The sequence below is a fragment of the Zootoca vivipara genome, chromosome 10, assembly GCF_963506605.1.
Source record: "Zootoca vivipara chromosome 10, rZooViv1.1, whole genome shotgun sequence".
In the NCBI taxonomy this organism is placed as follows: Eukaryota; Metazoa; Chordata; class Lepidosauria; order Squamata; family Lacertidae; genus Zootoca; species Zootoca vivipara.
Genome location: NC_083285.1, coordinates 180703 through 195268, shown reverse-complemented (window position 1 = coordinate 195268; position 14566 = coordinate 180703). Strand labels below are relative to the sequence as shown.

The following is a 14566-nucleotide window of genomic DNA, read 5'->3' as shown; positions in this document are numbered from 1 at the left end:
GTCCTGGGAGATTGAAGTGTTCTCCTACTGGTTTTTCTGTCTTCTGGTTCCTGATGTCAGATTTATGTCCATTTATCCTTTGGCGTAGGGTTTGGCCTGTTTGTCCAATATAGAGAGCTGAAGGGCACTGTTGGCATTTGATGGCATACACAATGTTAGAGGATGAGCAATTAAATAGTCCTGAGATGGTATGTTGGATGTTGTTGGGGCCAGTAATGGTGTTGTCTGGGTGTATGTGGCAGCAAAGTTGGCATCTGGGTTTATTGCAGGCTCTGGTACCAGTGTCCATGTTAAGTCTGGTGGTTGTATTATTGTGGGTGAGGAGTTGTTTAAGATTGGGTGGCTGTCTGTAGGCAATGAAAGGTCTTCCTCCCAGAGCTTGAGAAAGAGAGCTGTCATTGTCCAGGAGAGGCTGTAGATCTCTGATGATGCGTTGTACTGTTTTAGCTTGGGAGCTGTATGTGATGACTAGTGGTGTTCTGTTATTTTCTTTTTTGGGTCTGTCTTGCAGCAGGTTCTCTCTAGGTATCTGTCTGGCTCTGTTGATCTGTTGTTTAACTTCATCAGGTGGATATTTTTAGAATATAAATATATTTTTAGAACTAACCCACCCCTTCTCTACATAAGTGCCTGGAAACTTCCATTTCACTGTATCTGAAGAAGTGTGCATGCACACGAAAGCTCATACCAAAATAAAAACTTAGTTGGTCTTTAAGGTGCTACTGAAGGAATTTTTTTTATTTATCTTATCTTATTCTTATTGGATGTGCATCAGTTGGGAACATTTACCAATATCCTGTGCTCTGTGTTGAACTTGAATTGAATAGAGCTAAAAAGGAAAGGTATTAGTGGTGGCCTATAAAACCCTGAATGGCTCGTGTCTAAGATGTGCAAGGGACCACTTTTACTCCTTTGTTCCACCACACCCTTTAGTGTAGACTAGGAATACAGTAATGCCACACAGAATTTTTCTCAAGGGGTTAACTCCCAACTCTAGAATTCTTTCCCTGCAGATTAGCCAAAACTCAAGCCTGGTGGGGTGGTCTTCTGGAAGTGATAGAAGACATTTTAATTCCAGCTACTGGTGGCCAATAGTCCAGGAGAGACCAGAACCATTAGTATATTGTTACCTGTTCTGAACTTTTGCAATGGGATGTGCTGCAACCTAATTAAATAATGGAAACCCAGCATAGTACATGTCTACTTTAATGTAAGCACCAGCAGGCAATTCCTCGTGTGTTTTGAACCTTACTGGTTCCTCTTGTAGGGATAGACAGATTTTGAAATCAAACTGTTAACAGCTGTATTGAATGATTGAGTCTGTATCTAACATCTGTCTATTTTTGGTCCCGGAAATGATGGCTCTTTATTGTGCACATGGGATAAGAGAGCGAAGGGGTCTATTATGCCAGTTTCAGGGAGATTGCAAATGTGGCCTTCATGCCCCAAGAAGCTGCTGCTTGTGGAATTTTACAACTCTTTGATCTGGCTGCTCTTTTTTTAGCCTGTGCAGTTCATTCATGTAGATTACTATTTGCTTTTCGAGATTTAGCTTCCCTAACTTCAGAAAGTAGGTCACTGAAAGAGGCGTATGTCAATCAGAGGTTACTGTTCATGCTCAAGCCTGCTTTCCTTTAGACAGACTGATGGGGCATCTTTCGATGAACTAATTTTTAAAGCTTGTGACGGCATACTCTCTGCCCATGTAGTTGCCTAGCTGCTTGAAATAAAATAACAATAACCCATAATGTTAAGATTTTATCCGTGTACTAGCTGGCCCTGCCACGTGTTGCTGTGGTATTGTGTGTGAAATTAGTAAGAAAGGAGTAAGATAGTTGATATTAGAAAGTCTGTTCTGTCTTTATGTATTTTGTGGAGGAATCATCGATGGTGGCATGGGCGTTGGGGTTTGGGTTTTCTCTTGGGATGTGTGTGGCGGTAGTGTGTTGGACGTTGTTATTGACAGTTTTGTCGTGGGTGAAGTGTCTCTCGGTGGTTTTTTGTTTTTTTGTGGGGGTTTGGGGTTACTGGGGTAATGCAGAATGGTGTCAAGTTATGGAGGGTGGTTGGTGTTGTATAGCAAGTGTAAAATGGAGGTGGTTAGGGGTCCTGAGGTGGGAGTTATTGGTGTGTGTGTGGGGTTTGGAGGTTAGTGGGGCGAGGTGGGGGGTTACTGGGGAGACGTGGGATGGTGTAAAGTTTTAGAGGGTGGCTGTGGAATGTAGGTAGTTATGGGTCCCTAGGTGGGTTTTTCTGGGTGTGATGGTCAGAGGGGAAGTGGCTTATGGAAAGGCATTGGTCCCGATGAGGGGGTCACGGTGGCGTTGGGGTTGTTGGGTGGTGGGGCAGCATCTGAGGGAGCGGGCTTGGTCCCGAGGAGGCGGCCACGGTGGTATTGGGGGTGCAGCAGCATCTGAGGGAGTGGGTTGAGGGAGAGGCCTTGTTCCCGAGGAGGCAGGCGCCGGTGGTGTTGGGCGGTGTTGGGCGGTGAGACATCGTCAGAGGAAGCAGGCTTGGTCCGGAGGAGGTGGCCACGGTGGAGTGGGGTTTTTTGGGTGGTGTGGCAGCATCTGTGGGAGAGGCCTTGTTCCCAAGGAGGCGGTCGTGGTGGTGTTGGGGTCTGTCAGACGGTGAGGCAGCGTCAGAGGAAGGGGGCTTGTTCCCCAGGAGGTGGGCACACTGGCATCGGAGCTGTCGGGTGTGTGTGTGCGGTTGTGTCTGAGGGAGTGGGATTGCTCCCGAGGAGGCGGCCACATTGGTGTCGGGTGTGTCCGATACCGTCTTCCAGACCTCTGGGACGGCGTGGGCCTGGCCTACCCAGAAGGCCACTTCAGTTCGATGGCTGCGGGAAACCGGAAGTTTTTTCGACTTACGAATTTTTCAACTTACGAAGGTGCCTTGGGAATGGATTAATTTCGTAAGTCGAGGCACCACTGTATGGGCATTGGAACATGGCCTTCTCTCACTTGCTCTCTCCCTAACTCTCCTCCCAGCAGCAACTGGGAAAGAACCCACATCAGAGAAGTCCCCTCCAGGCATTTCCAAATGAAAGGTGTTCCTTGTGTAGAAGGTGGTGCTGGGAATTTAGTATCAAATTCTGCACGATTCACTTCTGATACAAAAGGCAAGAGAACTTGGCCATTTGGAAGCAAAATGATGGTCTAAACTGAAGTCATTTGCTTTTGTGAATCTATATATATATATATATATAAATGTAAAAACGGCGGAATTGTGGGCTCCACTTTTCTCCGAAACCGCTTGACCGATTGTATTACAATTTGGACACAACGGTCCATGCCACAACCCGAGTGTTTGTATAACCTCAGATTGTTCACACCTCATACCTACACTGGTAAAAATGTGCTTTTACACAAACAAAAACAGCGCCCTCCAGAGGCAAAATCCCCACACCTCCTCCTCCTCCTCCTCCATCATCATGGAAACTAGCCCACACCCCACAGACCCCGCCTCCGGCACGAGCTACTCTAAAACCACCGCGGTTTCCTTTCGGATGTCGAGACATTCATAAACGCGTGGCCATTACCCCCATTCGTAAGTCGAAAAATTCGGTTGTCGAGTTTCTCTCTAGAGATGAGCCTACCAGCAGGGCTCTCCAAACAGTTCCATGTACAGTACTTTGTAGAGCAGGCATGGCTAAGCTGTCTCTGTCCAGATGTTGTTGGATGACCACTCCTGCTAGTCTTAGCCCAGCATGGCCCATGCTCAGGGATGGAAGAAGTTATAGTCCAACAACGTGGGGGGGGGGGACAAGACACACGTCAGTCATCTCTGGTATACAGCATTGAACCAAAACATGGCAGATCTGAGTAAAAAATCTGGACTGTATTGGGAAGCTTAAAGCTAAATTGATTTGTAGTCAAGAGTTCTGAGACATGAACTTGCCAGATCATAACAGGAAAATGGGTGACTGTTGCGACACCAGTGTTGAAAATACCATTTGGAAGCAAATATCTAGACGCCGTTTTCTCCATCCCCAAGAAGAAGCTGCTGTCTGCTGTTATTCTTACTCACAGAGCATCTGGTGATATGAATTTCTCTCACCTTGTATCTTTGGCAAACTACCTGGCCTCTCATATATTTCTGTGTCTGCGATTTACCTGCAGAAGCCTCAATATCATATATAGAACTAAAGCATATAAAGCTGTTGTGGAATATTTAAGATCATCAGGCAGCTGCACACTTTCTGGCACTTTTCTTGGAGGCTGTTCAAGGGGCTTGTGTGCTGCTGCCTCCATGATACATCAAGCGGACCAAGAAAGTGACAGCTTCATTCAAGTTTTTATCCACTGCATTGGTCAAAGCTTCACTCTAAACTTCGGGATGAAGATTTATTGTCCATTAAGTCTCCTGTGCTATTTGTGTCTGGAGATACAGATGAGATGTGTGATAAACAGTTGCAGATTTCTCCTGATTAAAGTGCAAAGTGTTTGGGACATTGGCAGGGAAACCAAAATGTTTGTTTACAAAGCTATTGTACTACCAACCTTACCATATGCTTGTGAAACAAGGACCACTTATAAATGCCATCTCCAACTCCTCGAAAGATTGTATCAACGGTGTCTCCAAAAAATTTTACACATCACTTGGGAAGACAGGCGAACTAATATCAGTGTACTGGAAGAAGCAAAGATCACCAGTGTTGAAGCAATGATTCTTCAACATCAACTTTGTTGGACTGGTCATGTTGTGCGGATGCCTGATGATCGTCTTCCAAAGCAACTACTCTATTCCGAACTTAAATGGAAAGCGTAATGCTGGTGGCCAACAAAAGAGGTTTAAAGACTGTCTCAAGGCAAATCTAAAAAAATGTAGTATAAACACTGACAACTGGAAACACTGGCCTGCAAGCGCTCCAGTTGGAGAACAGCCTTTACCAAAGGTGTCATGGGCTTTGAAGACACTCGATCTCAGGACATAAGGGAGAAATGTGCTAAGAGGAAGGCGTGCTTGGCAAATCCACACCGTGACCAACTCCTGCCCGGAAACCAATGTCCCCACTGTGAAAGGACGTGTGGATCCAGAATTGTCCTCTACAGTCACTTACGGACTCATTGTTAAAACCGTGTTTATGGAAGACAATCTTACTCGGATACGAGTGATCGCCAAAGAAGAAGAAGAAGATAGAAGAATGTTGAAGAGTCAAAATACATTACATGAAATTGCTTGTGCATCTGTTGTTGGATGCTAGTATTTCACTTAGGTGGGAGATTTGATTGTTTTCTTATGTTATGGGGGAGCAATTTAAAGTAAACCTTCAAAGAAAAAAATGACCCCAACCCCCTCCCCAAACCTGCGCTAGCCCTTTCCATAACATGCTAGTTTTGTATGATTTGTAGGAGGACATTTCAATGTTTGAATCTCATTTGAAGTGGCCACAAACAAAAAGCTGTACCACTTGCCTTTCTAATAATGCATGTTTCAGCTCATATATGGATGCCAGCAACAAGACCCTGACTGGTTGGCAAACAGCAGGCTCCAAACTCTCTTGTTTTATTTATTAAAACAGACTGGAAAAAGCTTCTGGAAAGAGAAAAGTCTTCAGTAGAGTCAGAAGGACAGCCAAGATGGTACCTATCTGCTGGTCAGGGGGAGGAAATCCCAAAGGGTATAGGGTGCCACAGTGCTAAAGGTCCAATTCCTACATTGTGCAGAATGGACCTCCTGATAAGATGATATAAGGGGTGAGACAATCCTTCAGGTACCCCGGTCCCAAGTTGTATAGGGCTGGCACCTTGAACTTAGCCTGTGAACAAATTGGCGGCCAGGGCAGTTCTTCCTAGTTGCTGATATCAGGCCCCAGTAAGCAGTCCAGCCGCCCATATCAGAAATAGGAAAGGCTGCTTTGCACTTGGTTGGGGTTTGTCCATCTAGTCCTGTGTTGCCCCTGTGACTGGCAGCAGTTCTCAGGCGAAGATCTTTCCCATAATTACCAACGTTTTAAAAACCTGCAGGATCAAATGTTTAAAAGTATATAGCACACCATTTTTTGTAAGATAAGTGTGTGTGATGGGGATTGTCTATGAAACGTTTATCACATCATGTTGTGGTAGATTGTGGCAACGTGTGTATTTTTAAGAAGAAAAATGGTTCTGCATGATTAGCAAAAACCACTGACAGAAAGAAACTGCTTACATTTTACAACTTGTCAGCTCCAAGCTTGTGGCTGGCAAATGTGTGGTATCTTGCATAAAACCCGAAAACGTAATGAGAACAGCTCTTGGGGAGAACATTGGGGGCCTCTGTTATTTAGAGCTTGTGCAGCTGGTGGCCAGCAGTCCAGATGAAGCCATCCAGCCATTTTCTTTGGTTTACCAAGTATTTGACAGTTTCTCTGATTTTGCAGCCCCAGGGAGGCAGCACTTGGTGGCCCACCACATGCCTCTGGTGTGCTGCGTGAGTCGCAACTTGTGTGTGCTGGTTTAGATTTACAACATTTTCCGGGCCATTTTTGCAGCTGGTTATGAGCCGAAGCTATAATCCTTGTTGTTGTCTTTATCAATCCCGTTGTAGCTAGCAGGACACAACTGCAAAATATGTGGTTTTTGAGGGCTTGTTAAGACCTCAGTTCCCCTGTGAGCTCACTTTACATCTGCCAGCTTTAGAAGGGAACAGATGTTCTCCAAACCAGGCAGGCTATAACTGTGCATGCTGTTGGAAATAGGCATTCTGCAGGAATGCAGTCTCCCTCCCTACTCAAACGCTAGGTTCCCAAGCAACCCAGCCTTGTCTAAACCAGGTCTGGGTGATGTGCACCTGCGGACATTTTGGGGAACAGAATCCTGTTCTTCAAATGCTGAAGTGAAGTAAGGAGTTGGACTAGATGACCCTTGGGGGTCTCTTCCGACTCTGATTCTATGATCATTTGCAGATTGCTTAGTTTAGCTGTGGCTTCTGAAGGGTTGAAAAGCATGTTTAACATTGCCTCTTCATTACTTCAGGTATTTGCAGAATCCAGAAAATGATGGGTGATGCAAGTGAGATGCTGGCTGCCGCTTTGGAACAGATGGATGGCATTATTGCAGGTAGAACATTAACCCAATGTTTTCTTTTAATCTGCTCAATTGCCCTTTTGCTCCTGGAGGGTGTGTGTGTTCTGGACTAGGAAGCCACTGAGCATGGTGAATTTCTTCTCTCTTCATAGAATCAGACTGAAACTGCTCTTCTCTTTGCAAATTCATTTAAACTAAACCATTAACTTGCTTGAAGCTCTCTGCTTCGCACTCACCACCTGCTTTTCAAAGCTGTCAGGTGATGTGGCTCTCACTGTTGCAGTCTGTTCATTTGAGGGAGGAATGTTTCCCCCCCCCCCAAAAAAATATAGGTTAAAGTGTTGTTGTGCGTGTTGGAGGTTATCAAAGGGAGAAGGGCCACGAGGAGCAACCTGGATTATGTTAACACAAAAAGGGGGATGAGGTGGTAAAATTGTGCCTGGACAATGGCAGAGACGGAAGGTTGAACAGCCTTTTCATGGAGATAATCATTCCCTGCTCATAACATACCAGCATATAAGAAGGGTAGGCCTGAATTACCTTTATGTCCTAGGGTTTTGTGACAGATGTAGCATGTTCCCATCGATGGTCCACATCCCCCCTCCCCCATCTGAAGTAGCACAGCCCAAAAACAGTTTGATCACCTCATCAGCTATTTGTGAGAACTAGGTCTCAACTAGACTGTCTCTCTTACTCCGTTCTGAAATTTATCCCCAGGGGAAGGAATCTTCCGGCCATGCACACTAGCATTTTGGTTTGATTTCATGCCAAGCCAAGCTGTGCAAACAGCTGTTTAAACTAGAAAAGTATTCTGAGTGGGTGCAGAAGACATGAAGGTGCCGAGTTTCCAGATTAGTGATGTTATTTCCCTTGCAAAATACTTTCTGAAATGGATAATAACATATTATTTCCTCCCATCCATCTCACTTTAGCCACATAGATTTTCTAAGGATTTGCATCATAAATACATGTGTCTAACAGATGTGAATATAGCATATTTCTACTTACAATTGCATTTGCGTTTCCCTAAAGGTTATTGGCTCCAGACTGACCTTGATAAGGCAATTAAATGAATATGAATAAAATATCCAAATTATCAACACTATGGTGTAGAATGCTTGAGGGAAAAGGACATTTTGTCAGTGAAGTACTTGAAAAATATTAACTTATATTACCGTAATACTCGAACTTATGTGGCTCTATCTATCTATCTATCTATCTATCTATCTATCTATCTATCTAAAGGCTTAGCTCCTGTGAATTTGTCTAATCCTATCAGCCATGATAATAAAACAGAGCTTCCATGTTCAGGAGCAGATTACCCCTGAACTTCAGATGTTGTGGGAGAGAACAGGGAAGGTATGTTGCTATCATGCACTGCTTGTGAGCTTCCCAGAGGCCCCTAGCTCTTGTTTTTCTGGACCCTGTTGGACCTAGGCCTGACCAGCAAGGCGGATGCACCTTGCATAATAATATAGCACCTCATGAGATGTTGTCACAATAAATAAAATCCACAAAATGAGAAAGAATAACCTGTGCTCTGTCTCTAAATACTGTATTTTGCCATGTATAAGACAACCCTTTTCCTTTGTAAAAATTTAGTGAGAAATTGAGGGCCGTCTTTATACACAAGTTAATATGGTGAGGAGCCAGAGTGGAGGATCGTGGAAAAACAGCTCAACAGCTCAGTGAACTTAAAAAAGAAGCTCAATGCTTCCTTTAGCTGGTCACCTGAATTGACCTCTTAGTTATTGGCATGCATATATGCTAGTGAAGTAGATAGCCTGAACTTGGACAGAAGAGACCTTGGTTCAGATTCATGGAAGTCATGGAAGTCATTGTGTGACCATGGATCTTCATTATATCTTTCAGCTTCACTTTCTGAACAGATTCCCCATGAGAGTTACCCAGGGCAGGATATAAATATGATAGAAAACGAAATTCTCTGTAAGATTTATATCTTGCCTTTCATTGTAAGCAATTATTAGGGCACATTCAAATGAAAAACAAGGCAAAACCAGTCAATTAAAGAGTAAATTCATTTCAAATTTGAAGCACTTAACCTGTGTGTTAATCCTGGGTGGAGGGAAGAGATGGGTGGAGGGAACTGGCCCCCCAAAATGTGGAGAATCCTGTGCTTTTGGAGGTCTGTGGTCCACACAAACAGCTTGCTTCAAAGAGGCCTGTGGCAATTTAAAGCTGGCCTTCACGCAGAAATGGTTCCATGCGCAGTCACCTGGGCTTGCTCTCTTCTTTTGCTTCCTGGGCATCAGACTTCTGAGCACAGATGCTCAAACTTCTCTCCCTGCCTTTGCTGCCTCAAGCACAGTTCACAGCTTTCCATTGCCCCCCATCTTCTCTCCCCTAGCACTAATAACCCTTGCTGGGTGCTGCATCCACGCAACATACTGTGATGCCGCAAAAATTCTGTTCTTCAGAATTGTAGAGGTCACAGCCGATGTCTTCTGTGTGACTGTAATTTTAAAGCTCAGTTAATGGCTGGTATTGAGGCATTGATTAAACCATGTATGTCGCAAAGGCTGTCCTGCAAGCAACAAGACCAGAGGCCTGGATTGGATATATCGAAAGGAAAGATACCAAGAACTCTGGCTCAGAAGAAAGTAGATACACGTTGATCTTTCCAAACTCAGGCACGATATTTGAAAAGCGTAGAATTTCATTTCAAAAACCAACACGACTTCATAAATTAGCAGGCCCTGTCCTGGGTTTTTTCCCTGAATCGACTCGGCACTTCGGCTTTATATATAAAACAACTCTTTTGTGAACAATACTGGAGTCTTGCCCTGAATTGACTCAGCACTCCAGCTCTATATAAAACGACCCTTTAGAACACTAAAGGGAATCAGTTTGATAGTTAATGTTTTTGTTTATTGATATCTTTTGTGTCTTTTCATTGTAATGTACCATTATATATACATATTTTGTGAATTCTAAGGTACAACACTTATTTGAAGCTACATATGCTCCTGTGAACTGAAGTTTTTTGTGTGTTCTGTTTAAATCTGTTATTCTCACTAGAATACATACCTTTATTTGACTGCAACTCATGAGTAGGTTTTATTCCTTACATTGAAATTTCTGGCCAGAGTTCTTGGTATCTTTCCTTTCGGTTTAACTCACAACTGGATTGGATATATATCATAAGAGCAATTTTCATAATACTTTACATTGTGTCTTCAGGTTTGAGCAGACTTGTCTACACTGCTATGCAGCAAACTAACTTTGATAATTCATTTGTATAAATGTCACCCACATAATCTGGTTTGTAGGGTTTAATGTGCAATTATTCAAAACTGCAAGCTTGTATAAATCAACACTAGTACATAAGACACAGAGCTCATGTATTGTAGCAGAAATACATGAGAAACCTGGGTTTGAATCCCGACGAAGCCATGAAGTGCTCAAGGTAACTTTTCAGCGAGTTACATTCCCTCAACCCTGCTCATAAAGGGTGAGGAAGGGAAAAAAGGGATAACCTATATTCTTCCTTAAGACCTTGGAAGAAACATAGTATACAAAGTTGAGGAATACATACCATATTTTTCGCTCCATAAGACACAATTTTTTCCTCCTAAAAAGTAAGAGGAAGTGTCTGTGTGTCTTATGGAGCGAGGAGTCTTATGGATTAAGAGGAAATGTCTGTGCGTCTTATGGAGCGAATGCCTGGTCCCTGGAGCCGAATTACCCAGGAGTGAAAAGCAGACCGTGCTTTTTTTTTTAAAAAAGAAAGAGCTAAAGGCTAACAAGAGCGAAAGAGAACCCGCTCAGCAGCTGATTGCAAGAGATCGGGTAGGGAGATAAGAGACACTAGCTCCCTTCCCGGCCCCACCCCCTTGCCCAAGCCTCCATTGTTGTGTTTCCCCAGCCACATGTGACTGGCTGATTAGATTATCTGTCTGGAAACTGCAGATATGGCTCCCTTTCCTTTCCTAAAGAAGCTGCAGAACTGTGAGTTGAACTCCATAAAACAGGATTCCCCCCCCTGCAAGGTAAGTTCAACAACTTTGAACTGATCCTCAAAAATGGAGCTTTTCCCCTTTGCAAAAAAAGCTGCACAACTGTGAGCTGATCCACCCAAAAACGGGGCTTTTCCCAATTGCAAAAGAAGCTGCACAACTTGGAGCTGATGCTCAAAAAATGGAGCTTTCCCCCTTTGCAAAAAGCTGCACAACTGTGAGCTGATCCAAAAAAACAAAACAAAAAACCAACCACAGGGCTTTCCCCCTTTCCTCCTCTAAAAATTAGGTGCGTCTTTTGGTCAGGTTCATTTTCTTCATGTCACTACAACATTGGTCACACCGTTCAAAAGCTACCACTTTCATCAGGCAATATGCCCGCCGTTTTGGGTTGATTTTTAACCTCCATTTTTGTAGCAGCTCTTTCATTATTTTGAATTTGTTTCCCTCTCCTCTGCCCCACACATGCACAAATCTAGCTTGTGCCGTAGTCAAGTGTTTCAATATTTGTGCTGTCTAGGTTCCAAGGCTCTGGAATATTCGAATGGCATATTTGACTGCCAGTCCCCGACTTCTCCATTCATGGGTAGCCTGCGAGCGCTGCATCTCGTGGAGGATTTGCGTGGCTTACTGGAGATGATGGAAGCGGATGAAAAAGAAGGATTGCGGTGTCAAGTCCCAGATTCGACAGCAGAGATTTTGATGGAATGGTTGCAGAGCCAAATGGTATGGCATTTGCATGGATTATTGGCAAATACAATGTATGTAGTCCTACAATGTGGGTATATATGTTCACTGCTTCTGTGTTTGATCTTAATGTGCACTGCTGAATGATTGTCAAATACTGCAGTGCTGCTAAATGCGTATCAAAGCCCCACATTGCCATGCTGCATTTTTTATTGATTCCCTTAGACTTGTTTTGTCAGGTGGCTTGTTTTCTGTGTTCCTTTCACAATGATTCAGAATACATTGTACGTACTTAATTTTGTCTTCATCCGTTTTGAAGAACAATTCCTCATGCTTTCTCCCATTTTTTCTGGTTTGAAAGGTGTGAAGCTAGGGTTGCCATATGTCCAGATTTTCCCAGACATGTCCTCTTTTGCAAAGGCAAAATCATCATCTGGGCTGATTTTTAATATTTTGCAGAACGTCCGGGTTCTTGTGAGGTAGATTAGACTGAGAGACGGGGACAGGCCCCCAAGGTCACCCAGTGAGCTTCACGGACAAGTGGGGTTCGAACCCTGGTCTCCCAAGCCACAATCTGACACTCTAACCATTATACAGTGGAACCTCGGTTTATGAACACCTCGGTTTACGAATTTTCGGTTTACGAACGCCGCGGACCCATCTGGAACGGATTAAATCACTTTCCATTACTTTCAGTGGGAAGGTTCGCTTCAGTTTATGAACACTTCAGTTTATGAACAGAAGTACAAGTTTCAAAGCTTTTAGGAAAAAATGATAACAGATATGTCTCAGTCATATCTGAAATTCTTGCTCAGCAAAACATTTAGAGCTGATTCCATTATCACATTAACAGTAAGCATATATAATTATTCTATTCCATCTTCCCTCCTAATCTGCAAATTTATGATTCTGCTAAATTAACAGTATTAACAGTACACAATCTTTTTGTTTGTTAGTTCATTGTTTTAATGGCGACAATACTGATGTACCTGGGGGAATGGGGGTGGGGTACTTGATAGGAATTGGCTTATTGTCACTTTTTGTCATCTTCTAGAGGGTGTGATTTTTAAAATCACAGATCCACAGATTTGTAGTCCTTTCACCCATGGTGGGACTTGAATCCACGGCCCCGAGATTAAGAGTCTCATGCTCCACCAACTTGAGCTATCTCTCAGGGCTGTTATATGTGTGGATATAATTTTTAATATTTTCTAGTGGGGTTAATTTTTATATTTTACTTGTTTGTATTGTTAGAAGTTGCCCTGAGACCTGTGGGTTTTGCGGGGTTCTCCTGGAGGAAGGGATCATAATATAATAACCACGGGGAGACCTGTTGCAAAGACTGCTCAACCCACAGACTTCATGTCTGGTGACAAAGTGTCTATGTTCTATTAGTTTTGTCCCATTGGTAGGAGTGTGTGTGTGTGTGTATTATAAAGCCACCCTAGTAAATATTCATTTGAAAGACAGAGGACAAATACCCAACATAAGATCCAACGCACCCTGGACTTTGAAGTCACCTTATTTTACTTGTTATTTGTATTATATTTACTGTTTTTAATTAGGTTTTGTAATTTTGGATTATGCGGAATGCTTTATCTGAGTGGATGTAGCAACCGAGTAATTTCGTTGTTCCCGCAAGGGGACAATGACAATAAAGATATCTTATCTTATCTAACATGCAATTAAGAGGGCTCCTGGACTTTTAGTCAGGTCGGCAGATGGAATGGGAGAGGCTGTAGACTTACTATTTTTTGGCATTTCTAAGCATGTGGCACAATTATGAAAGGTAGTTAATTATGTGGTGCCTATTTGAACATATAGTGGTGGTCATTTAATGATTGAGCAATAAACTGATGCAACTAGCATTAAAAAAAACAGTGGGATTTTTGTTTAGTTTTGTTGAAGGCTTGGTTTGATGTTCCAATACTTATTGGAAATAAGCTAGGTTAAAAGTTACGTTGCATCATTTAAAGTCAATACAGTGGTACCTCGACTTACGAACAACTCGACAACCGAATTTTTCGACTGACGAATGGGGGTAATGGCCACACGCTTACGAATGTCTTGATATCTGAAAGGAAACCACGTTTTGTTAAAGCCCACCTTTCTCTGAAACTGTTTGCCTGTTTGTGATCAAATTTGGCCACAGCGTCACATGCGGATGGCACAGTGTCCCTAACAACTTAGATTGGACAGGTGGCAGACCTATGGCAGGTAGATACCTGATTTTGTGTCAAAATACATAGCGACCTCCAGTGGACATCAAAGGAATAGGCGGAATAGGAGCATACTCCCAGGCAATCCACCGAGATCCAGATGACCAACGAAATTTAGGCCCAACGGACTCCACAACCAAAATCAAACCCAGTCCACGATCCAGACAGCCCCAACCCCGAGATCCACACACCTCACTGAGATCCACCCTGCTCCGCCATCCACTGCACCGAAATCAAACCCACTCCGCGATCCAAGCAACCCCACCCCGATCAAACCCACCCTGCAATCTACCCAGAGATCCACCCCCCACCGACAGCCTCGACCCTGAGATCCACACACCTCACCGAGATCCACCCTGCCCTGCCATCCACCGTATCGAAATCAAACCCACCCCGTGATCCAAGCAAACCCACCCCGATCAATCCCACCCCACGATCCAGCCAGCCCTGGAGATCCAAACCCCCCATCCACCCCACCGAACTCAAACCCTGAAGACCCCACTGTGCCGCCCGATATCTACATACCTCACCGAGATCCACCCCGCCCCACCATCCACCGAACCAAAATCAATCCCACCCCGCGATCCAGCCCCCCTAGAGACGTCAGATCCATACCATTCCGGACACCACTCCACCGAAATCCAGACCGCCTCGGACCAGGCCACTCGCCCAG

The 14566-nt window shown here is 43.9% G+C and overlaps 1 protein-coding gene and 1 pseudogene across 13 annotated transcripts in view; both read left to right on the top strand.

Moving 5' to 3' along the window:
- Window positions 1–14566, top strand: part of PPFIBP1 (PPFIA binding protein 1) — a 149493-nt gene that overhangs the window by 75144 nt on the left and 59783 nt on the right. For all 13 annotated transcript variants that reach the window (XR_009558245.1, XM_060279452.1, XM_060279456.1 and 10 more), the window contains 2 exons: window positions 6960–7043; window positions 11508–11713. Coding sequence is in view for 12 of the 13 variants with exons in the window: in XM_060279452.1 (XP_060135435.1) it covers window positions 6980–7043; window positions 11508–11713 (270 nt within the window). In the remaining variant the exon portion in view is untranslated. The remainder of the gene's footprint in view (window positions 1–6959; window positions 7044–11507; window positions 11714–14566) is intronic.
- On the top strand, window positions 2479–6944 carry LOC132592743 (testis-expressed protein 30-like; annotated as a pseudogene).